Source organism: Sapajus apella, unplaced genomic scaffold (genome assembly GCF_009761245.1).
Source record: "Sapajus apella isolate SASKATOON/1434 unplaced genomic scaffold, GSC_monkey_1.0 scaffold17, whole genome shotgun sequence".
In the NCBI taxonomy this organism is placed as follows: domain Eukaryota; kingdom Metazoa; phylum Chordata; class Mammalia; order Primates; family Cebidae; genus Sapajus; species Sapajus apella.
In genome coordinates this window covers 3,165,930-3,190,587 of record NW_022436957.1, presented here as the reverse complement: position 1 = coordinate 3,190,587, position 24,658 = coordinate 3,165,930, and the positions used below count along the sequence as shown (strand labels likewise).

At 38.8% G+C, this 24,658-nt stretch overlaps 1 protein-coding gene across 1 annotated transcript in view; it reads right to left on the bottom strand.

Annotated features, from left to right (window-relative positions):
* STS (steroid sulfatase) overlaps positions 1–24,658 on the bottom strand; it is a 97,537-nt gene that overhangs the window by 40,709 nt on the left and 32,170 nt on the right. Inside the window, exon 6 of the mRNA XM_032285854.1 lies at positions 4,196–4,333. Within this exon, the coding sequence (XP_032141745.1) occupies positions 4,196–4,333 (138 nt within the window). The remainder of the gene's footprint in view (positions 1–4,195; positions 4,334–24,658) is intronic.

Genomic DNA, 24,658 nt, shown 5'->3' with positions numbered 1-24,658 from the left:
TAATGGACTCATAGTTCCACATGGCTAAGGGGCCTCACAATCATGATGGGAGGTGAGAGATAAGCAAAGGCACATCTTACATGGCAGGAGGCAAGAGAGTGTGTGCAGGGGAACTGTCCTTTATAAAACCATCAGATATCATGAGACTTATTCACTATTATGAGGACGGCACAGGAAAGACCCGCCCCCATGATTCAATTACCTCCCACTGGGTGCCTCCCATGACACGTGGGGATTATGGGAGCTACAATTCAAGATGAGATTTTGATGGGGACACAGCCAAACCACATTAGAAAAGGACGCTATTTTAAACAAGGTGTTAAATCCTGTGATTACTCTGTGTCTGCATAAACCATAGGTGTGTGCTTGAGTTTGCAGCTTTAGAGAACAAGATGTCTTGACATTCAGAAGCCTACTTCCCATAACTAGAAGGAAACCGCATCTTCCTTCTAGGGCATTGTATTTTAACAACGTTTCACTGTGAACTTGAATTCAAATAAGTTTGACAAAAGGATCATAGTTTGCAATAGAGTGGTGGCTGAGACATTTTGTTACACATTCACGGTATTTCTAGAACACAAGCAAAACATTTCTAATATATAAAATACATTTCTTTAAAAAAGGAAATTCCTGGTGGAGTAGCTCCTGGAACTACTACAAACTGCAACATGCTTGCAGGGTTGTATGATAAAACTGGGGATCATAACCATCATTCAAGACCCTTGAGGCTCCCTTTCTGACCTATACCACTTGTGTCTCTGAGCCCTGGTGAACTATCTGTGAAAAACGTGATGTCTCTCCTTCTCTGTCCCATGAAGCCTCCCTGGAATTGTCAGTCAGGGGTCACCTCTCCCTGCTCTGAGACTCCACAGCCTTGCATATGTAACTTTCTTAAGTAACTATTACTCTCCAACCACTTCTATTATTGTGATTTATGTACACATCTCCTCCTTGGCAGCTGCTAGGCTATTTTGGAACTGAACAGGCACTAAGGGAGAGAATGAATGAATGGATGAACTAGAGCGTGGAATGCAGCCTGGAACTCCAGTCTTTAGAGATGCTGGCATCTATAAAATGGAATAAAAACAACTCTCTCCACACAGGCTATAGCCTCATGGAAATAAGACTGAAACACCAATGAGATGGAGCAGGGATCCCTCTTAGGGGTCTGCTGGGCTCCCCCAGGCATGGAAATAAATAAAAATCTTGAGTTCTTTCAAAGAAAATTCCAGGAACCTAGCTAGCTTTGAAAAGTAAATGAGCAACTGATAAGCAAGAAAGCAATCATAGAGTAAAGTAATAGACAAGGAAGTCAGAGCCATACAATGTTTAGTTCCCTATAATAACTAAAGATAACACTTCAACATATGCCCCAGCATTGTTTTTCAGAAAGTAGACTCCTACCAAGTGGAAAATGTCATCTGCTGGCACCTAGGCTCTAGGTAAGGAGGAACTGAGGACTGAACTCTGACTGACATTCTTTGTCATTCCAAATTTCTTCCCAAGGGGCCTGGAGAAAGCCATGTCCACAGGCCAGATATCATGTTTGTTTTTGTTGACCCTAAGTGTTCAGATAAAGCTTCCCTTCCTTAACCAATCGCAAATCAGGGAATCTTTGAATCCATTTATGACCTGTGGGTGCCCCTCTTTGGGATATCTTGCCTTTTTAGGTCAAACCAAAATATAACCTCCATATATTGACTTATGCCTTTGCCTGTAGCCCCTGTCTCCCTGCCTTTAAGAACCTTTCCTTGCAAACCATTGGGGAAGTAGAATCTTAAGTGAGAGCTGCCTCATTCTACTGAAAATAAACATCCTCTTTTCTTCCACTGCAAAACCTCAGTGTGGATGTTTGGCCTTACTGCGCTGGGTGGGTGGACCCCAGTTCAGCCTGGTAACACCAAGTCTTCATATATTAGAAAGACACATTTCCACTTTTTACTACTCTTAAAATAACATGGCACACAGAGAAGTGCTGAAAGACTGATAGCTTACTGGGGTTATTCCTGTTCAGATTAAACACACAGGTTCATTAATTAAACCCACATTACATATTGATCATGTGTCCTGCACTGAGCGAGGTAACAATGGGACCCAAAGGAAGGGGCTGGAAGGAGGTCTGAGCAGCCTAGGAAGGTCATTCAGATGTATCTAACAGGCAATTTTTTGTGCTAGGTGCCAGGTAACAAAAGGTATAGGAGATGGTTCTTGCCCCTGGGTACTCAGCCTGTCATAGGGCTCCAGATGTGCACATACAGATGTAAACAGAGGCATAAGGCTTCATAAGCTACCTGCAGCTCTGGGGACAGACTACAGTGGACTCTTTCTCTTTGCCTCAGGCATGGTGTAATTTGGCCTTATTGAGCTCCTTGTAGTTTGCAGAACAAGCTATTTGCTGCTTCTCCTCATTTCCAGCATGACAAAAGAGAACAAGGGATTGGAAAGGCAGAAAGAGATATAAGGAGAGTAAGAGCAGATGCACAGACCCACTGGTGACCCCCTTTCTAGCCGTGGCTCCTTTGCAAACATTCCTGGGAACCCCTCAGCCAAGTGAGGCTCTCCTTCCCTTGTGCCAGTAGTATCTTGTGCATGCAAGATGTCTTGATATTCAGAAGCTTACTTCCCATAACTAGAAGGAAACCCCATCTTCCTTTTAGGGCATTGTATTTTAACAATGTTTCACTGTGAACTTGAATTCAAATTGCACTGAGTCTTCCCAGGCTTCATGCCATCATTGCCATCATCTACCCACCCACCCATTGGTTCAACATGACTTCGTTCAGGGCAGACACCATGTTTTATATTTACTGTTGTGTTGGGCCCAATGCCAGATACATAGAAGATAATCAATATTTCTAAACAATTTGACAGATAAAAGCATTCCCTATATTACCCGTTCATATCTTTGCAGGTAAACTGCAATTCACCCTCCCCTCTTGGCTAAGGCATCATCTCTTCTTGTATCTTCAACCCATATCCACTGCAGATTTGGCTGGGGAGTTCTAACCCTTAGCACAAATATACCCTTTTAGGTATCATATCACTTTATGGAATGGGCATGTTATATGTCATGTAATATCTGTCATATAAGGTAGATATTAGATATGTATATATTAGACCTAGATATGTCTAATATATATGGACATTAAACATTAGATATGTCTAAGTACATCAGATATATCTAAATGTATATATTAGACATTAGATATGCCTGTCTTATATTGGCAGAGCATACACTGTATAAGCCAGTAGCTGAGTCTCATCGAGTATCTCCAATGACTAGCATGATACCCGATCCACGAGGAAAATGGCTCAGCTAACGCTGCAAAAAAAAAAGTTCTGAAAAGAAGTGTCAGCTCAAAATACTATTGTGGGTTCACATAGGCAGAATAATGGTCTCCCAAAGATGCCCTTGTCCTAATCCCTGGAACTTGTGAACAGGTTACACCCTATGGCAAAAGAGACCTTGCAGATTAAGTTCATGATCTTGAGATGTGAAGATGATGTGGGATTATCTAAGCGGGCCAAACATAATTTCAAGGGTCCTTATAAAAGGGAGGTGGGGGTGTCAGAGTAAGTGAAGGAGATGAGATTATGGAAGCAAAGGTCAGATACAGGTAGGGAGGTTTGAAGACAGTGAATTGTTAGCTTTCAACATGGAAGAAGGGGCCACGAGCCAAATAAAGTGGGAAGTCCCCAGAAGCTGAAAAAGTCAAAGAAACAGATTCCCTCCAAGAGCCCTACTGATATCTTGATTTCAGACCAGTGAGATATCCATTTTGAACTTCTGAGTTCTAGAACTGTAAGTCATAAATCTGTTTTAAGCTCATAAGTTTGTGTCAATTTGTTACAGCAGTGACAGGAAATACACACACAGGGGTAGAGGAATTTTTGTTTTAATCAGTTACATTACATGAGACTATATTTACATGTGGAGATACATACTTTCATTCTAATATCTTGACATAGGACATAGGTTTTTAAATTCTGTGGGAACCAGAACAGAAATGGTCACTTTGGCCTTCCAACTTTCTAATCTCCATGACAAAAGGAAGTCCTATCTATTGTAAAGTAGCAGAATAACTATGGAAAAGCTCTAAAATCAAGAAAAAAGTGACCAGAGGATGAGCTGAGAGGCCAGACCAGCATTTCTCACCTTTATAGATACTGTTACTTCTATACCAGCATTTCTCACCTTTATAGATCCCGTTACTTCCACCATGAATTTCTCCTTTGGAAGACACTTCTTCTACATGTGCTCCTTGGTCTGATGTGAAGTAGATAAGGGTATTATTAGCCAATTTCAGCTCATCTAGAAGGTTCAAGATCTGCCCTGGAGGGGAAAAAAAGACTCCATTTAAAAATAATGCATATTCACAAAGCAAAGGAATATGGTTGTCCTACTCAATGTGTGGCTAATTTCTCAAGGTGGGAAGTAAATGTTCTTACATATTGGAGTTTATGCCAACATGAGGTGTGATGCAATCAAGACTGGCTGTGGCTAGGTTCTTAAAACAGACACCAAGATTCATTGACTTGTGTGCCATTTAGAAGCACCATTTGAACATCTGGTGATTCTGCAGGGAGACCTGAGAAAGTATTCTAAAAGTATCAGGTTCATTGATGGAGAGACACTTGGAGGCAGGTGCCAGAAGAAACAGGCTGAAAGGTTGCTCTCAGCAGCTAGTGTTAGCTTTAAGGCTATAAAGAAGTCTCATTTTTCCTTATTGGATGGGAAAACTAAACCAGCAATGTTTCTCTTATGTGAACAAATATGTATTTGGACATTTTATGATGAATGTCCTCCTTTAATACTTATGGTAGATACCCAAGTCTAAACTGTCCCTCACATGAATCTCAATATTCCTCATTGATAGACGAATAGCTAGGAGTTATTCCCCAAGTCCAAACTGTCCATCACAAATATCAACATTCTTCTTGTCCTCACCTTCTTTCCCCAAAACTAACACTGTATACCACCTCCAGATAACCCCTCAAAAAATAGTAGCAATAACAATAACAATAATTGCCACCATCTGTTGAGCACTGTCAACGTATAGAATATTTTATTACATATTCTCTTGTTTAGACCACACTGAACCCTATGAGTAAACAGTACTGGCTTCATTTTAGGGGTAAGAGCAACAATGCTGTAAAAGGGCAACTTGTTCAAGTAGGAGAACCAGAAAATAAGAATTAAAATCTGATTGAAAACTCAAAATGCTCAAATCCTAAACAGGTGAGTAGATAGACTGAGGCTCACAGAGGAGTAAAAAGTACACTAGAGAAAAAAAATCTTATGAAGATACATCCTGAAATACCCGTGGATGAAATGGAGATGGTGAAGAAGATGATAGCTGCTGTCTTCTTCAAAAGAATGCAGGAGGAGAAGAAATGAGTATGGGATATAGATTCAACAAGATTAGTCAGGAGTTAATAATTGTTAAATATCAGTGAAGGGCATATGGAGGTTTAATTTTACTACTCCATTTCTGCATATGCTCATAATTTTCCACAAGAAAAATAGAGGAAAGTTGAAGTTTGAAGGAGTGGAAACATGGACTTTCTGATTGGGAAGTTATCACCCAGCTCTCAAATCAGAAGACAACGATGGGCTAACTTGAGGTATACAATGTACAATTTCCACAGGACTCTACATAGTCATATGCTACTTACTGAATTTCATAAGTCAGTGCATACTGCTAGGCTTCAGTTGATACAGTAGAACCTGACTCCATTTCGTAATGTTTGAGTGCTAAGAGTTTCTAAGCCTCATCTTTCCTTCTTCTGTTTGTGCCATGCAGGCTGATAAGAAATCCTGGGTGCTCCCTCATTCACTGTCAGTGGGAGGTTGGAACTATGCAAGCCCCTGTCTGCATGCAAGAGATCCTTATCCCAGCTCCAACTCCTAGTCACCATAAAAGCAGAATCTGTTTCTTTTCCATACTCTCTCAAGCTATTTTTTGTACTGGTTTAGTACACTGCTGTATTAGTCTGTTCTCATGTTGCTAATAAAGACAAACATGAGACTGGGTAATTTATAAAGAAAAAGAGGTTTAATTGACTCACAGTTTCATGTGGCTGGGAAGGTCTCACAATCACGGCGGCAGGCAAGAGAGGGAACCAGCCAAGCGAGAGGGGAAACCTTTCATAAAACCATCAGATCTCGTGAAATCTATTCACTACCATGAAAACAGTAGGGGGAAATTGCCCCCAAGATTCAATGATCTCCCACCGGGTCCCTCCCACAACATGTGGGAATTATTGGTGCCACAATTCAAGATGAGATTTGAGTGGGAACACAGCCAAACCGTATCACCTGTTCTCCTCAGAAAGCCATATTATATGACTAGTAAACCTTTTCATGTCCTGTTAGTGTGTGGGTGCTGTCACTGGTCTCAACATGGGAATCAAATTTTGGGTGGGCTCTCAGTCACACTACGATGTCCACAACAACTGATATTCTACAATGGCACGAGGCATCCTCTGTGGTAGAAATAATTGAATGTAGATTTTGGAATACATCCCACCCAGCAGGTAAATCACACCCTGTAAAGCCAGATCCTTCACTCAAGGCTGTACTCACACCTACTTGGTCCGGAAAAGGGTAAGGAGAAGGAATGCAGACTGAGCTGCCCACGGAGGTGGCAGAGATGATTTCTGATGCAAAAACAACACCCAAGTCATTTGTGGCAAGGCGTATTTTTGCTATTTGATTGCAAGTGCCATGGGCTAGAGTGTTCAATCTTTCTCAATTTTTAACTCAAATGATAAACATTCCCAGAACCCACACCATATACGTAAATGTCATACTCAGAACCAAGGAATAGACACCCGAGGGCCATTTTAGCAATTTGTCTCCCATGATAAATCATGATCAGGCAGACATTTATTGTGGTGTTATCTGGTGCAGCTAAGCAAACCACCTGTGCACTCAGGCTTGGGGTTGTTTGGCTGAGACACTAATTTAAGCCTAATTACTTTGAAAATGGTAATTAGCTTAATGAGTTGAAATAGAAGGGAGCAATAAGGCGCTGTAACCCCTGTTTATACATTGAAAGAAAAATGTCCCCTTTTGCTCATATAACAACCTCTGTGTAAAATAACACATATTAGGCAGGTGGCAGAGGACTTAGGAATTTGCTTCCATATATTGTAGTTAGTATTTAGTGAAGGGCATGAGACCATTCACCTTCCTTTGAAACAAAATTCATCTTTCTATATGTAGAAGTATCTTCGCACAAAGAAAATGCTGTGAAGAAATTTCCTACAAAAATGTGTCTCCCATGATAATTCATGTGCACACAAAAACCCCCACACAAATATTTATGCCATGTCTATTTATAATTGTCAAAACCTTGGATGCAACAAAGCTGCCCTTCAGCAGTTGAATGGATAAGTAAAGTATGGTACACCCAGACAATGAAATATTATTCAGAGCTAAAACAAAATGAGCTATAAAGGCATGAAAATCATGGAGGGATCATAAATAGATATTTCTAAGTGCAAAGAGACAATCTGAAAAGGCTACACACTATATAATCCCAGCTATAGGACATTCTGGGAAAGGCACAGCTACAGAGACCGTAAACAGATCAGTCCTTGCCATGGGCTTCAGAGAAAGGAAGGATGAAGAGGCGAAGTACAGCAGATTTTTAGGACAGTGAAACTACTCTGTATGATCCTGTAATGGTGGATCTATGCCATTATACCTTTGTCCAAACCCATAGAACCCTAATGGAAACTAGGGACTTCACTTAATCACAACATATCAATATTGGCTCAATTGTAACAAATGTACCAGATGAATATATAATGTAAATAATAAGGAAACTGTGTGCAGGGGAGAGAGAGTGTATGAAAACTCTGTACTTTCTGTTCAGTTTTTCTGTAAACATAAAACGCTCAAAAATAGTCTAATTTTTTTGTTGTTTTTTAGACAGGGTCTCACGCTGTCTCCCAGGCTGAAGTGCAGTGTTGCAACCACGGCTCACTGCAACCTCCACCTCTTGGGCTGAAGTGATCCTTCCACCTCAGCCTCCTGAGTAGCTGGACTACAGATGAGTATCACCATGCCTGGCTAATTTTTTGTATTCATTGTAGAGATGGGGGTCTTGGTTTGTTGCCCAGGCTGGTCTCAAACTCTTGGGCTCAGGAAATCCTCCCACCTCAGCCTCCCTCTGTTAATTTTTTAAATGCCTCTCGAATGTAATTTTGACTCCCAGACTTCCTCATGCATTCGTTCAACATGCATTTATGAAGTACCTGTCTTACACAGGCTATGTGCTAAAGGCTGGGTTGCCACAGAGTTTTCGGGGATAGCTCTTATCCCCAAAGCCAAGGCCAGCTACACCCTACTTACAGCTTCTCCTCTTGCCTACTTTTAAGTCCAGACAACTTTACAGCTGCATTTTTTATACAGATTCTCTCAGTTGAAATATTCTACATCCTTCCCCATCTTAATACTTCTCCCTGGATATTTCCTACAAATTCCAATATTTCCAGTGACCATGATAGTTAACATGTCCTCATCAAAGTTTATTCTTCATTGCCTAGAGTGATCACTTTCATTAAAGGTGCCCTCTACAACTGGGCTGGGATTAGTATAAGAGAAAGTAGCTGAGGCTGCCATGCATATATGCATGGTAGAATATTTAGTTTAACCTGCTGAGAAACGGTTAGATTTCTAATTTCCTTTTCGTCCTTTCTTTCCCAAAAGATGCAGTCTGGATCCCATACTACTTAGGTCTTAAGCTAGAATCTCATTTGTAAATCCCAGAGCCCATTCAACATTTAATTTTTTATAACATTGATCCTACAAAGGTCTAACGTATTTCCCTCCTAAACATTGTGAAAATCTCCCATGAGAACAAATGCTGCTGTAGTATTTTTGCGTTCAGAGCAATCTATTGCAAATCAGAGGTCTGCAAATATTATTTTTCAGCAAGGTTCTCAAGACATAATGATACCGATTTATATAGAATTATAGTTTTGAATTACCTATGGTGAGCTGCAGTATAGCTTATAAATAAAATGTTCTATTTCCAAAGTTTTCTCCCTTTGTTTTCTGAATGAAACAGATACAGAAAATAAGCCATTTCAAGAGCACTTTGTTATTTAACTGGAGATAACAAGAACAAGCTTATCAAAGTGAGGGCTTCCTAACCAGACTTTTTGTAGTCCTAAAGAAGAAAACTTGGAAATGCAAAAATCTGGCTCCTTCTTCTGTCAAGTGTGGACATGGGTTGCAGAGGAAGCATAAATTCTAGAAAGTTCTGTCATTCCATTTATTCATCCCACAAACAAGCACTAAGCTACTATTAAGAGTCAGGCACTGAGCTACACAGCGCAGAGAGAGAAGAGTTTCAAACATGGAAGCAGAATGCGAGGTCTTAGTTGAGTGAGGTGCCATAGCATAGGACTAAGTGCTAAAATTCTTGCTTCTAGGTCCTGACTTAAGCAGACTTGGTTTGAAACGCAAGCTCCTGACTTCTCACTGGGATCCTCTGCCACTAAGTCAGAAGAAATAATGGTTAACAGTAGGGGGTTGCTGTGGAAGAAAGAATGAGGAATTCCAAGCAAAACACTTCATCCTAGACTGGCCCTACAGGGAGTGCTCCTTGTTCCTTAACTTTACAATGGAGTTAGAACCTCAGCTTGCCTCTCCAAAGCCTTGTCATTTTAGTTCATTTCGCTTTGCCTTTTCTTCTACAAGGTAGGTACACTCAGATAGAATACTGGAGCAAAGTGCTATGAAGTCACTAGTTATACTTTCAGAAGCATTAAGCTCATTAAATATAATACAGGTATGTTTTATATATATAACACACACATATATATGTATATATATTTTTTATAATATATATGAGTATATTCAAACATATTTATATATAAGCTCAGACAGAATACTGGAGCAAAGTGCTATGAAGTCACTAGTTATACTTTTGGAAGCATTAAGCTCATTAAATATAATATAGGTATGTTTTATATATATAACACACACATATATATGTATATATATTTTTTATAATATATGTGAGTATATTCAAACATATTTATATATAAAAATATATAATTTTATATATGTACATATTATATTATACATAATAAATGTATATGTTACAATTTTATAAGTATACATGTAAAATTATTATATAATTATATTTTTATATTTAATTAATATATACTTATATTTTATAATACATTATTTATATTTATATAGTTACCTATAATATATAAGTATAATAAAATTTATATATTATATATAACATATTTAAAAAATATATACATATATTATTGCACTTTAGGTTCTGGGGTACATGTGTAAAACATGCAGGATTGTTGCATAGGTACATACATGGCAATGTGGTTTGCTGCCTCTGTCCTGCCGTCACCTATATCTGGCATTTCTCCCTCTGTTATCCCTCCCCGACCTCCCTACCCTCCACTGTCCCTCCTCTATTACTCCTCAACAGACCCCAGTGCGTGACGCTCCCCTCCTTGTGTCCATGTGTTCTTATTGTTCAACATCCACCTATGAGTGAGAACACATGGTGTTTGATTTTCTGTTCTTATCTCAGTTTGCTGATAATGATGGTTTCCAGATTCATCCATGTTCCAGGAACTCATCATTTTTTATGGCTGCATAGTATTCCATGGTGTATATGTGCCACATTTTCCTTGTCCAGTCTATCATCGATGGGCATTTGGGTTGGTTCCAGTCTTTGTTATTGTAAACAGTGCCACAATGAACATACACGTGCATGTGTCTTTATAATAGAATTATTTATAATCCTTTGGATATATAGCCAGTAATGGGATTGCTGGGTCAAATGGAATTTCTATTTCTAGGTCCTTGAGGAATCACCACACTGTCTTCCACAATGGTTGAACTAATTTACACTCCCACCAACAGTGTAAAAGTGTTCCTATTTCTCCACATCCTCTCCAGCATCTGTTGTCTCCAGATTTTTTAATGATCTCCATTTTAACTGGTGTGAGATGGTATCTCAATGTGGTTTTGATTTGTATTTCTCTAATGACCAGTGATGATGAGCATTTTTTCATATGTTTGTTGGCCTCATAAATGTCTTCTTTTAAAAAGTGTCTGTTCATGTCCTTTGTCCAGTTTTGAATGGGTTTGTTTGTTTTTTTTCTTGTAAATCTGTTTTAATTCTTTGTAGATTCTGGATATTAGCCCTTTGTTAGATGGGTAGATTGCAAAAATTTTTTCCCATTCTATTGGTTACCAGTTCGCTCTAACAAATGTTTCTTTTGTGGTACGGAAGCTCTGGAGTTTAATTAGATCCCATTTGTCTATTTTAGCTTTTGTTGCCAATGCCTTTGGTGTTTTAGTCATTGAGTACTTGCCTATGCCTTTTTCCTGAATAGTTTTGCCTATATTTTTTTCTAGGGTTTTTATGGTGTTAGGCCTTATGTTTAAGTCTTTAATCTATCTGGAAGTTAATTTTAGTGTAAGGTGTCAGAAAGAGATCCAGTTTCTGCTTTCTGCACATGGCTAGCCAGTTTTCCCAACACCATTTATTAAACAGGGAAATCTTTCCCCACTGCTTGTTTTTGTCAGGTTTGTCAAAGATCAGATGGTTGTAGATATGTGGTGTTGCCTCTGAGGCCTCTGTTCTGTTCCATTGGTCTATATCTCTGTTTTGGTACCAGTACCATGCTGTTTTGATTACTGTAGTCTTATAGTATAGTTTGAAGTCAGACAGCATGATGCCTCCAGCTTTGTTCTTTTTGCTTAGAATTATCTTGGCTATGCAGACTCTCTTTTGGTGCCATATGAAGTTTAAGGTGGTTTTTACCAGTTCTGTGAAGAGGGTCATAGGTAGTTTGATGGGGATAGTGTTGAATCTCTAAATTACTTTGGGCAGTATGGCCATTTTCACAATATTGATTCTTCCTAACCATGAGAATGGAATGTTTTTCCATCTGTTTGTGATCTCTCTTATTTTCTTGAGCAGTGGTTTGTGGTTTTCATTGAAGAGGTCCTTTAATCCTTTGTTAGTTGTATTCCTAGGTATTTTATTCTCTTTGTAGCTATTGTGAATGGCAGTTCGTTCTTGATTTGGCTCTAAGTCTGTTATTGGTATATAGGAGTGCTTGTGATTTCTGCACATTGATCTTGTATCCTGAGACTTTGCTGAAGTTGCTTATCAGTTTAAGGAGATTTTGGGCTGAGACGATGGGGTCTTCTAAATACACAATCATGTCATCTGCAAATAGAGACAATTTGACTTCTTCCTTTCCTAATTGAATACCCTTTATTTCTTTGGTCTTGCCTGATTGCTCTGGCTAGAACTTCCTATACTATATTGAATAGGAGTGGTGCGAGACAGTAGCTTTGTCTAGTGCCAGATTTCAAAGGGAATGCTTCCAGTTTTTGCCCGTTCAGTATGATATTGGCTGTGGGGTTGTTGTAAATAGCTTTTGTTATTTTGAAATACATTCTGTCGATACCTAGCTTATTGAGAGTTTTTAGCACAAAAGGCTATTGAATTTTGTCAAAGGCCTTCTCTGCATCTATTGAGATAATCATGTGGTTTCTCTCTTTGGTTCTGTTTATGTGGTGAATTACATTTATAGACTTGCGTATGTTGAACCAGTCTTGCATCCCCAGGATGAAGCCTACTTGATTGTGATGGATAAGCTTTTTGATGTGCTGTTGCAATCGGTTTGCCAGTATTTTATTGAAGATATTTGCATCTATGTTTATCATGGATATTGGCCAGAAGTTTTCTTTTATTTTTTTTTTGAGTCTCTGCTAGCTTGTCTTCTGCTAGCTTTTGAGTTCTTTTGATCATGCTCCTCTAGCTCTTCCAATTTTGATGATAGGGTGTCAATTTTAGATCTTTCCTTGCTTCTCATGTGGGCACTTATCACTATAAATTTTCCTCTAGGCACTGCTTTAAATGTGTCCCAGAGATTCTGGTACATTGTGTCTTCGTTCTCATTGGTTTTGAAGAACATCTTTATTTCTGCCTTAATTTAATTATTTATCCAGTCAACATTCAAGAGCCAGTTGTTCAGTTTCCATGAAGTTGTACAGTTCTGAGTTAGTTTCTGAATCCTGTACGTAACATATTTATATATATTTATATAATTTATATATAAATTATAAATATAAAATTTATATATAAATTACAATTACATAAATTTATAAGTATATAAAATTATAATTATATACACATATAACATATATAAAACAATTTATATATGAATATATATTTATAATTATATATAAATATATAATTACATATTTACTATATTAATATTTAATAATATAAAACATACATGTTTTATTATATATGTTTTATGTGTCTATATATATCTCCCTTTAAGCAGGCACCCAGTGTTAATAATTAAGAAAGCCTCTTCACTTACTCAACATAACTCCAGGGAACAATGGTACCCTAAATAGTCTCCCTGAAGCTATTCTGGTGAGCAAGTTACTCCTACTTCTAACCAACAGAGATGGTGGGACTCCAGCATTCCAGCTAAAGCTAGAATTTTAAGATAGATAAGACTTGCATAATTGTACCACCTGGAGGTGGCTACGACTCTCCGCTGGCCATATGAAATGCTAGGTGTTACTTCAGGGATGTAGCTTTCGTAGCTGTATTCTCATGTTCTCCTGAACCATTTGTGGAGCGGCACAGGGAAATTCTGCTGACACTATTCCTAGAAAGGCAATTCTTTGTTAGCTCATGTAGGCTTAGAAGTATCACCAATGTCCCATACATTAGGGCATATCTGTCACTGCACAGATAGGTGTATTGTCTCCAGTTTGATACGATGTCCATTTCATGTAGGTGAACTCAATCTACTACTTCTTCCTGAAATAAATGGTCAAGATTTCCAAAAATTTAGTACTAATCTCCTCCATCCATATAGAGCTCAAGGGACCCTTCAGATCAGACACTGGAAAGCATATGATTTATTTACAGTATAAAATCAAATCTAAAAGTTTACACATAAAAGAAAAAAATAATATAGGACCAAAATAAAAAGGCATAAAGTTGACAATCTGCATTTTATATGCTTGTTGAGATATAAAAGTGATGTGCTGTCTTTTGGGGGAGTTTAATTAAAGAAATCTCTCCACCTACTCAATGTAACTCCAGGGAATATTGGTGTTTGTTATGGCTTTTCATGTTTTTTCAAGAGAAGAATGCAAAATGGCATAATAGTTAAATAGGAGATGCTGTGCTTTGCTTTACTCAACTTGGATCTAATGCAACTCCTGCATAAAAGGTCATCTGGGATTCACTTAGTCAAATGCCAAGTGGACATCAAGGTTTAAGGAGGGCACTGGAAATGAAACTCTTGCAGGATAGTTATAGGAATAAGGAACTGGGAGGTAGAGGGTGAACTCCAGCACATATTGTATCTCTCTCTACTTCCTGAATAATAAGAGATGGGTGGCTTCTATCTCCCCTAATGACTGAGCAAGAGACAGGTGGCTCAAACTTCTGCCATGGGCAGTTTATGTTGCGTGCAAATCTGCCTGCCTCAAATAGATGATGGAGAATCATCCTCTCTGAAGTTCTTGGATTAGAGGGCTAAATTCCTCTCTGACAGTGATGGGTGGATGTATCCAATGCAAGATCTTCCCTGTCGACTAAAGTCACTATGTCCATTAATTTGTGTATCATCATGCTTTTAATTAATTTATTCCCTTTTGCACGTCATAAGTTAACATAAAAATTTTATTCAAAACATGTTAAGAAAACATCCCTAATCATTTTTGAAATAACTATGGAAAAGCAAGCAAATATGATATTCAGAAACTGATTAACTTACACAATATTTTAAAGAATTCTGCTGGCTGACCCAAACTAACACAGAAGACCTTATGCTTAGCATATAGGTTCCATAGTGTAGTCACCTTATATACTAATATTCCTTGAATTTTAATTGCTAATTCATGACCATACTAAAATGAAGGCTCTGATTCAGTAAACCTAGAGTGGGGATCTGAGAATTTCTAAAAACGAAACAAAACAAACAAACAAATAACAAAAACAAAAACAAAAACTCTTACATAATGCTGATGGTACCTGCCCAAGAACCACAGGAAAGGTTTGAGAGGAAAGGTTACCTGTAACTAAATGCTTAATCAATGTTGACATATAAAAAGAGATGGCTGGAATTTCACAAATCTCAGTAACTATGCTCATAATGAGACTTGGCTAGTTTCAGACAATTTGACACATAACTTTCAAACATAGTGAATAATCATACTATGCATATGATTAGAATTATTAGTGTATGTAAAACATGGAGAACTGTAAGAGCAAAATATTGCCATTCTACAGATGACCCTGTCTTCACTTGACTGGGTTTCCCTCTTTGGTTTGTTCCTGAGTTCATATTGTCCCCTGGTAATTAATCCTTATTTTGTGTTGTACCTGGTTGTTGTGATAATGTTGTGATTACCTCCATTAAACCCAACTTTGTCCTAATGGCAGTTGTAATGTGTGATTTACTCTCCTGCACTTGCATCTGCTCTTGCCATCTGGGATGCCTTCATGGCTCTATTCCACTATCATCTTGGATTAACAATAACTTGTGTGTTTTTCCAGTGTGATGTGTTTGCTGGAAATAATTTTAATAACTCCAACTTGTTCTCATGTTCATGGAACACACCAGTGTTTTCCTGCATAAATAGGGAAAAGGTACTAGGAAGATCAAAGTCATTGTACCTCTTCTGTAGAATTATACTCCAGTGTCTGGGAGAAGACCCAAAGTCAGCATGCCTGCAGCTCAAGAGAAGCCACTTTGGACATTGTTTCCATAGGGTTATGGACATCACAATGGAGTGGTTTCCCTGAGCCATGGTCATTCAGACTAGCAGGAAATATTTTGAAAGAGCAGAGTTCAGAGTGAACACACTGTCTTTTGATTCTTGAACCAGTAATGCCATTGTATTTCCTGGACTTTCCCTTCTTGCAAAAGATAGAGATTGGGTAATCGGGTACAGCCATTTGGCATTTGGTATGGCCACCAGCTGAACTTGCTCTGGGAGGTGACCCAGCCTATGCCATGGAGTAGGAGTTGCCACAGATGCTCATTGCATCATTTCTATAACAGAATTCAATGCAAAGCTCTGGACACAGACAGCCAGAACCTCTCTAGCAACATCCAACTGGAGGTGCAGCCTTAAACCTCCTGTCTGAGCGACAATGGAGGGACAACTGTGAGTCGAGAGTGGCCAGAGGCTATGAACAATGGACAAAGAAACAAAGCCCTTCAGAATTCTTCATATTTAATGATGCTCTACCACACTGTCCAGACTCATGTTCATGTTACAACTAGGTCTTTGCACTGGATTTTACCATCTCTCAAGCTGAAGATATAAAATTGAAAATGATGTTTTTCTTTGCTGACACTTTGTACATCAATCACTTGAATTAAAACATGGACACACTGATTAACACCTTGGCAAACTCAACCCTTATGTTTTGCAACCTCCTCAATCCATGCAACCTTCAGTTTTCCAGTCGCAGCTTCTTTGCAATATCCTAATTCCAAGGTAATCTGTTTGCTTTATGCAGAGGCTTACAGTGTTAGTCAAGAGAAGCAGCTCAGTTCTTCCCCCAAGATCCTTAGTACCAATGATATTGGTGGGCCCTTCTAAAGACTGTGGGTCCCACCAGAGATATCTTAAATATGAAGTGAGCCAGTAAGAAAAAAGATAAGATGGTGTAAATGTCTGTTTAGTATTCCATTATAGACTTTTTCTCATCCATGGTTTTTCTACTCAATGTAATGGAGGTATAGGTACATTTTAAGCAAATGTGCTTTGCACATCTGCGAAAAAAGAGTAATCATAACAATAATGATAATAATAATGATAGCAGTCACCATTGATTGAGCCTGTCATGCATGCCAGGCACTATGCTCACTACTTTAAATATATGACTTCATTTAATCCAATTGATTAATTCAATTCTTTCAAGCAAGCTGAATAAATTCATGGAGAAGGAATGTTGCACTAGATTTTTTGACTGAGCTGTAATTGGGCCATGACTTTAAATCAACAGGTATTCAACTCTAATCCTGACCCTTAATTTTGGCCTCACTTTTCAAATATACACATAAGTATTCAATGGACTATTATTTAGAACACAGCTTTAACCCAACCTCATGGATTCTAATGTCTTTCCTTTCTATGCCTTGAAAGATTTAACCAGCAAAATTAAATGTGCTACTTGGAATGGTCAGTTGGCAGAAAATGTATTTTCCAAAACACTCTTGTAGTACCCATAGCTACCTTCTACTGTCCTCCACATCCCTTGTTTAATTTTGAACCCAGACATCTTTATAGTATCTGAGGCAAACTCAAGAACTCAGGACTTGATAGGATACTAGAATATAGGAGTGGGAAGAAAACTGTCAGAGGCCAATGGTCCAAACAGGCTTGTCTTATATACAACCTGCAGCTCCGGGGCAGGAGACTCTCCCCAGCAACCAGGTCTACTGTCTCAATTCAATTCACAATCCAGAACTGTTCTCATGCAGTCAGTCAAGAAGCTCTGTAGTGTAGTGGTTGTTGGGTAATCCTGACACAAGTTGCTCAACCTACCCAAACTTTGCTTTGTCACCTTTAAACTAGAGGTGATGAAAGTATCTCGTAGCATAGCTATAGGGATTACATTAAGTAATCCATGTTTAGACACATGACTAAGACTGTTTCAAGACGTGACTAAAATAGACTAAATGCTTTTGCATTTTAGCTATTGTAAGTCTTAAATGTTTATTATTATTGTGGTGCAACTGAGTTGCTGCTAATTATTGATAGTATTCAGATGCTCTCATATACTTGTATTAATCTCATCTGAATTAACTGATAATTGATAACTTGATTATTTGATAATTTCTTATGGTATCTTCTTGGAAGGTAACATAACAAATGGAAGATACCATGGAAATGAGAGAAATAATTTATAAAACAACATTAAATACTATGCATTTTAATTTGAGATGTAAATTCCAGGTAAGATAATATTAGTTTCAGGTTCAAGAACCTGAAATTACATTTGCAGCTGTTTAAACATGGTAACATTGTTATAGACTTGATAAGACCCAGAGGTTAGTGATTTATAAGATAAATTAATGTAGAGGACCAAAATCAATACTCTATACAATGGACTTTCAACTACGTATTACAGTTAAGTGTTTTGGCTCTCCAGGGCTACCTTGGTCTGGCCACAATACCCTCACCCCATCTCTCTCAAATTTTATTTTTAAAATTTATTTTAGAGATGGGGTCTCACTTTGTTGCCAAGACCGGAGTGCAGTGGTGCAATCATAGCTGATTGCAGCCTCAAACTCCTGAGTTCAAGCTACCCCTCCTTCTATTTTTCCTGCTATGTACTATTCCAATCTCTAATCTGAGGTTGCAAAAACCTCTTTCTGCAAAGCTTACTATTTTGTCACAAATGCAGATTTATTAGAAACTCAAAAAGAAAGTGGAGAGAAAAGGAAAACATATGCAATATCTACATTTCCTTCATTCTTGTTGCACTGTTATCACTGGGTTTTCTGATACCCTGGTTTACTTTGAGCTTTCCATATGTGTGTAACTGAGGCATACATTTAAAATTAAGAAGAGGATGATGGAAGACAAAAATGCCATTTTGAAAGATACAGATTTACTTTCAAGGACAAAGCATTTAACATTAATGCTACCGAAAGCACGCTATATTCTGACTACAGCACATACAGGGTATATCAAATTAGCGGGCAAATGGGTCACACAAAGAATCGTTGAGGAATTCAGTGGAAAATTACTCCAGTACTGCCACCCATACCAGACAGTCGAGGAGAGGCAATGAAGCAGTTCTCATCTTTAATGTCCCTAGTGGCTATAACTTGCCTTGTCTTTAATCATACTTCAGTTCTTGATATTGGCTTTACGTATAAGTTCCATTCCTCTACTCTTTAAAAAGTACCAAATACCAAGTAAAGAAGTCTAATAAACATGTATGTGGGGCTCATGTTCAGGGGCATGAATAGGTCAACTATCACACTCCAGGAGGCTGCCCAAGGGCACAGAAGTCTAACCCTAAAGTAGAGATGGCAATGAAGAACCAATGAGGCTTGCTGCATTGAACTAGTGTTTAGGCAGCAATCACTCTGAAATTCATTCTTCTCCCTCCCAAAACAGAGGCAAGTCCTGCTACTCCACCTGCTCTTGCTTTAAGAGCATGAAGAGAAACCAATGCCAAATACCACCAGGCAACCATCAATGAAACAGTGTTGTACCACTGCCAGTTATTTTGGTTACTGTACCCTTGGAGTCTAGTTTGAAGTCAGGTAGCGTGCACTGGAAAATATGACCTTCCCTTGTGACCTCCATCTCCAGTCCTAACCCAATCGGTTCCGTGGCAAAGTGAGAAGAGTACTCCTTTGATTTAAGAAATGCTTCAAGTGGGACTCTGATGCAATTGCAAGCAGAGGGACTGACAAATTTCATTAGAATAAAGACCCTCCTCCAGGAAATGACTATTCTATGAATGGTCATCTTGGCATATAGCATGCAGTGGACCAAAGCACATGGCATACAATCCAGAACATGGTAAGGAATGACAAGTCTATGGACCAAACCAAGCAGAGGCCATCTGTAGAGCCACAAGTAGCTAAAGGATTTATTGGCTTTGGGTGAGACACGGTGGAAGGAAATATGCTACATATAATGTAGAGTATGGTGTGTGCTTTTATGCAAATCCATCTGAATGTGGATGTATATTCTACGGTGTGGATCCAGGCAGTAACACCACTTGTGGATGTTGTAACTCAATGCATACTGTTCTGTGCAAGATTCCCTTTCCATCTCCCAAATCAAGTGGACTGCAGCCCTTCTCAGCAAGACCCACTCCTGTCTACAAGAGCTGTTTTTTGTACAAATGCATGCTCATGCTGGGACACCCTCTTGGGAAGTTCAGCAAGGATAAAGTTACAAAGAAATATTAACACAGAAGCATCTACTCTATCTGTAAGTATGGTAATTCTCTCTGTTTCTAAATAAATTGCAATGTCATTTCATGTCTCTCCTTCTCCTATGCTTAATTGCAAGGCAGCACTATGCAAAACCAAAATGTCAAGTTGTGTAAACAAAACAAAACAGTTTTTCTCAAAGTCAGTGCTCAAAGTTTCAAAGATTGTCAAGAAAGCTTGTTTTCTCTAGGTTTTTTTCTTCCTAAGGTATGGTATATTTACTTGCTACAATTCGGATGCACAAATGCATTTATAGATGGTTGTTACTGATGAAACTTGGCAGACAAGAAATAGCTATTGTTGGCACAGGTATTTGATAGACAATTCCACCTCCAAGTTATTAAAGTTAAAAGACTTAAAATGCTGTAATTTTCTCATTTTTGTTCTTCTCTGGCTATTGTCTTACTTTAGAATGAAAAAAATATTATGGCAACAGTATTCTTCCACTAACAATTTTCTACAAACTGGAAGCGTGAATAGGTGCAAAAGTTAGATTTTGCCATGACTGACTAAATGGAGTTCATGTAGGTGAGCATTACTGACTATTTGTTTTAAAATTTAAGTAATTAAGGAGCTAAATTAGTCAGGGTACACCCACTGTGAGTGACCTTAAATGAAATTTTGTGTTAAGTATGGCAAGCACCAAGATAATCCCAGAAACAGCAGAGGTTTGTTCTATTTTAATTTTTTGCTTCAGTGGTATCTGGAATACCCAAAGAACAAGACCCATTTTGCATTGAGAAAGAGTCGTGTATAAAAGTGTATGCTATTTTATAACCTTCTCTTTTTTCTACTTCTTGAGAACAAATAAAATGACTTACAGAATCCTGTTGTAAAGAAACTTTCCTTTCCAAGTGCTTACCTCCCCAAATTAACAAAAGAGTATTAAGCTACTGTTGCCCTCAAACCATACGCTCTGCACACCATGTTGAGAGATGCAGTCCAAGTGGGTGAGCCCAGAAATTACCCTAAGACAGACAGACAGTTAGCTCCCAGCAGACTCTGAGCAATCCTGAATTCCTACTCCATGAGGCTTGTTGGAGAAGTGGTTCTTCAGATTGCAGGCAGAGAGGCGTGCTCACGTGATGTCAGAAGACAAAGCTATGGAAATATTTCACGTACTCCATTTTTCTTACTGTTAGATACCAAACCAACGAAAGGCCCCAAGACTTGAACACATGAAATTGTGCCCTAGGAGAGCTTTGGCCATTGGCTTCCCTTTTCTACCAAAAAAAAAAGCATAAGAAAATATACCTGGAGGAGAGATGGCAAAGTCAAGATGTACAGAGTAGAGAATCAACAGAAGCTGTGATGCAACAAAAGCTCTGTGTGCATGTTTCCTAATGATAGCAAACATTTGTCCAGTGCTTAATATACCACAAACACTCTGCAAAACATGCCCAGCAAGGAAGGCAATGAAATGATCCCATTTTACAAATAAGGAAGTGGAAGCTCAGCGAGAGAGGTCACCTGCCCACATTTACCAGCTAGACGGGTTGGTTAGCAGGGGATAGAGTCACATAGAATCTGGTCACAAAGTCTGTGTCCTTTCATGGCACCACTCTGCCATCAATATGCTGAAGCCAGAGCGGTACGAAATCATTGTCCCAGTATACACTGCATGGGGTGGAACCATATATACCTGGCTCTGAATGTTGCCTCTGCCGCTTGCTGATTTTGTTCGCTTACTGGGACTAGGTACTATCTTCCTATGCACCTTGGTTTACACATATGTAAAATGGGATAATACAGTTTCATTCTCGGAGGCCTGTCATGAGAACTACTATAAATGTATAACACCTGGCAGATAGTAAGTGTACAGCGAGTAATGAACAAGTATGTTTATTAGTAGTATTAATATTATTAGTGAAGGAGCAGGTGGTGGCGACAACGTGATGACAGGACACAGTCTATGTGACAGTGAACACCAGAAGAGCAAGAAGAGATGGCAACACAGCACTGAACCCCTAATTTAGTGCTGCCAGTAACCTTAAAGGCCTTTTGGATTTTGAAAATGGTCCCATGATGCCAAAGAAAGGGTTCAGATCAAGAATTATCTACTTTTGATTAAATATGCATTCACTCATAGGATAGAAATGTCTTCTCTTCAAATGATCTCATGAATTGCATTTCTCTTCCGTCTTTTCTAAATGCAGAAATCTATGCAGCTTGAGCACTGGTTTCAGAAGATTCCAGAAACAAGGAAAGGACAGACCAGTTTCTGCCTCCTTCTTTTCCCTAACTCCCTTCGCAAAAGTGACATAACTACTCTAGAAGAAACTATATTCTGCCTGTAATCCCAGCACTTTGGGAGGCTGAGGTGGCTGATCGCCTAAGCTCAGGAGTTCAAGACCAGCCTGGGCAACATAGTAAAACCCTGTCTCTACTGAATACATACATACATATATACTTACATATAAAAATTAGCTGGGTGTGATGGCATATGCTTGCAGTCCCTGCTACTTGGGGGGCTGAGGCAGGAAGATTGCTTGAGCCCACGAGGTTGAGGCTGCAGTGAGCTGAGATCATGCCACTGTACTCCAGCCTAGGTGACAAAACAAGACCTCATCTCTTAAAAACAAAAAACAGAAAACAAAAAACAACATATTCCTGGATTCATGACCTCATGACCATCACAGGACTCTGAGTGGGGGACATGGCTGTGCAGCTGGACACAGGTAATATCCTGCAGGTGAGGACCCATAGGTGATGGCAGGATACACAGTAGCACCAGACAGCTGCTCCCACCTCACTGCTTGAGGAAGACTTCTGGGAGAAAGGCAGGAGGCTCCCTTTGGAGGCAATTGGTAAAAGCCCCTCCGTCACTAGATTTAAAGGTTTTGTGTTCCTCCTCTAAGTGGGAATGGTAGTACCAGAGGAAAATAGCTCTTGGAGGGTATAGCCGCAAAACCATCCCTCCTTCCCTTGTGTGCACACTATTTTCCCAGCCCTAACCTTGCCCCTGCTTGCTCACATGCTTCCAGGGCTGCAGATCACTGTTGCTGCGCCATGGAACCAAAAGAAGCCCAATCACCTGATGACCTTAACCTCCTCCTAAGACCCTACCCAGAAATGGTGGCTACAGAAACCAGTCCAAAAGTGAGTCTGTCAGAAGCCATCAGCAGCTGCAAGAAACCATAAGTTGCTCTTGACAGCTCTAGCAGTTGAAGTTCTCCTTCTGGTCCTAACTCATTTGGCAGGTGGCTGCCACGACCACCATGAAGACCTCATCTACATGCAGGGGGAACCTGGCTTCACTCCCAATCTCCTGCAGTGACAGTGTAGTTTTGAACTAACTACTGCTGCCCACTCAAGGGTGGATCTAGCTCAATGAATCAGCTGATGCCGGGTCTCATGGGGAGAGACTACTGGGCTATAGCCACCCAGCTTCCAGTGATTTCATTATGGTGATCCTCTGCATTGCCCTTGCAGAAAAGATCCTAACTGGATTCCTACTACCTGAAGACAAAGTATAGTGCTAGGCCACCAACACTTGTCCTACCCAAGTTCTAAGAGGCTCCACACCAGCCAAGAGTACTGATCAATCAAGACCCAAATCAACAACAACAGGCAAAGAAATATCTAACTGTAAAGCATGAAGCCGTATACATACTGGGAGAAAATACAAAGGAAAAGGTGTACACATATAGGTTGAGTATTCCACATCTGAAAATCTGAAATCTGAGATTCTCCTAAGTCCTAAACTTTTTGAGTGTCAACATGATGCTTATACAAAGGAAATTCAAGCATTTTGGGTTTCAGAGTTTTGGATTAGGGATGCTGAGCTGGTGAGTATAATATAAATATCCCCAAATCTGAAAAAATTACAAATCTGAAAGACTTCTGGACCCAAGTATTTTGGATGAATATTTGAGTATTTTGGATACTCAACCTGTAATTTGTAGGGGAGTAAGAACAGCTTTGTTTTGTTCTTCCAATTATAAGCCCCAGACATCATGAAGGAAAGGTCAGGTTTAGCCACAGAAATTTATTGCAAAAGACTCTTTAAATAAAATTAGAAAAAAAGGTAGAAAAAATATTTGCAACATACAATAAGTAAAATATTAATGTTTTTATTATATGGATAATGTAAACAAATCAATAAAAAAAGATCTACAATCCAATAGAAAAGTGACCAAAGAATGTGAACCAATAATCCTTGGGAGAAAAAATACAATCCTGTACATATATATATATATATATATATATACAGTTTCAACCCCACATAAAATAGAAAAAAAATTGTGAACTAGCATTTTTCACCTTATAGATGTAAAAGAGACTGATAATATCTAGGGTTGCTAAGAGTTTGAAAAAATTAGCATTCTCATTGATCATCAATGGGAGTCCTACTATCATGGTGAGTAAAAGAGTAGACCTATTTTAGGCAATACCAAATGAAAATAAATTTTTTATGCTCTTTGATCCAGCTGAATTTGATCTTAACTGAATTTTTATTTCAAAATTATTTCTACCAGTTCACACAGTTTTACAGAATATTCACTTATATCACTAATTGAAATACAAAAAAAAAAAGGTAGAAACTCAGATATCCCTCACAGATGAATGATTAAACAAATTGTAGTCTAAGAAAGGTAAAATGAAAATTGAAATGCTAAAATGGAAAAATACCCAAATA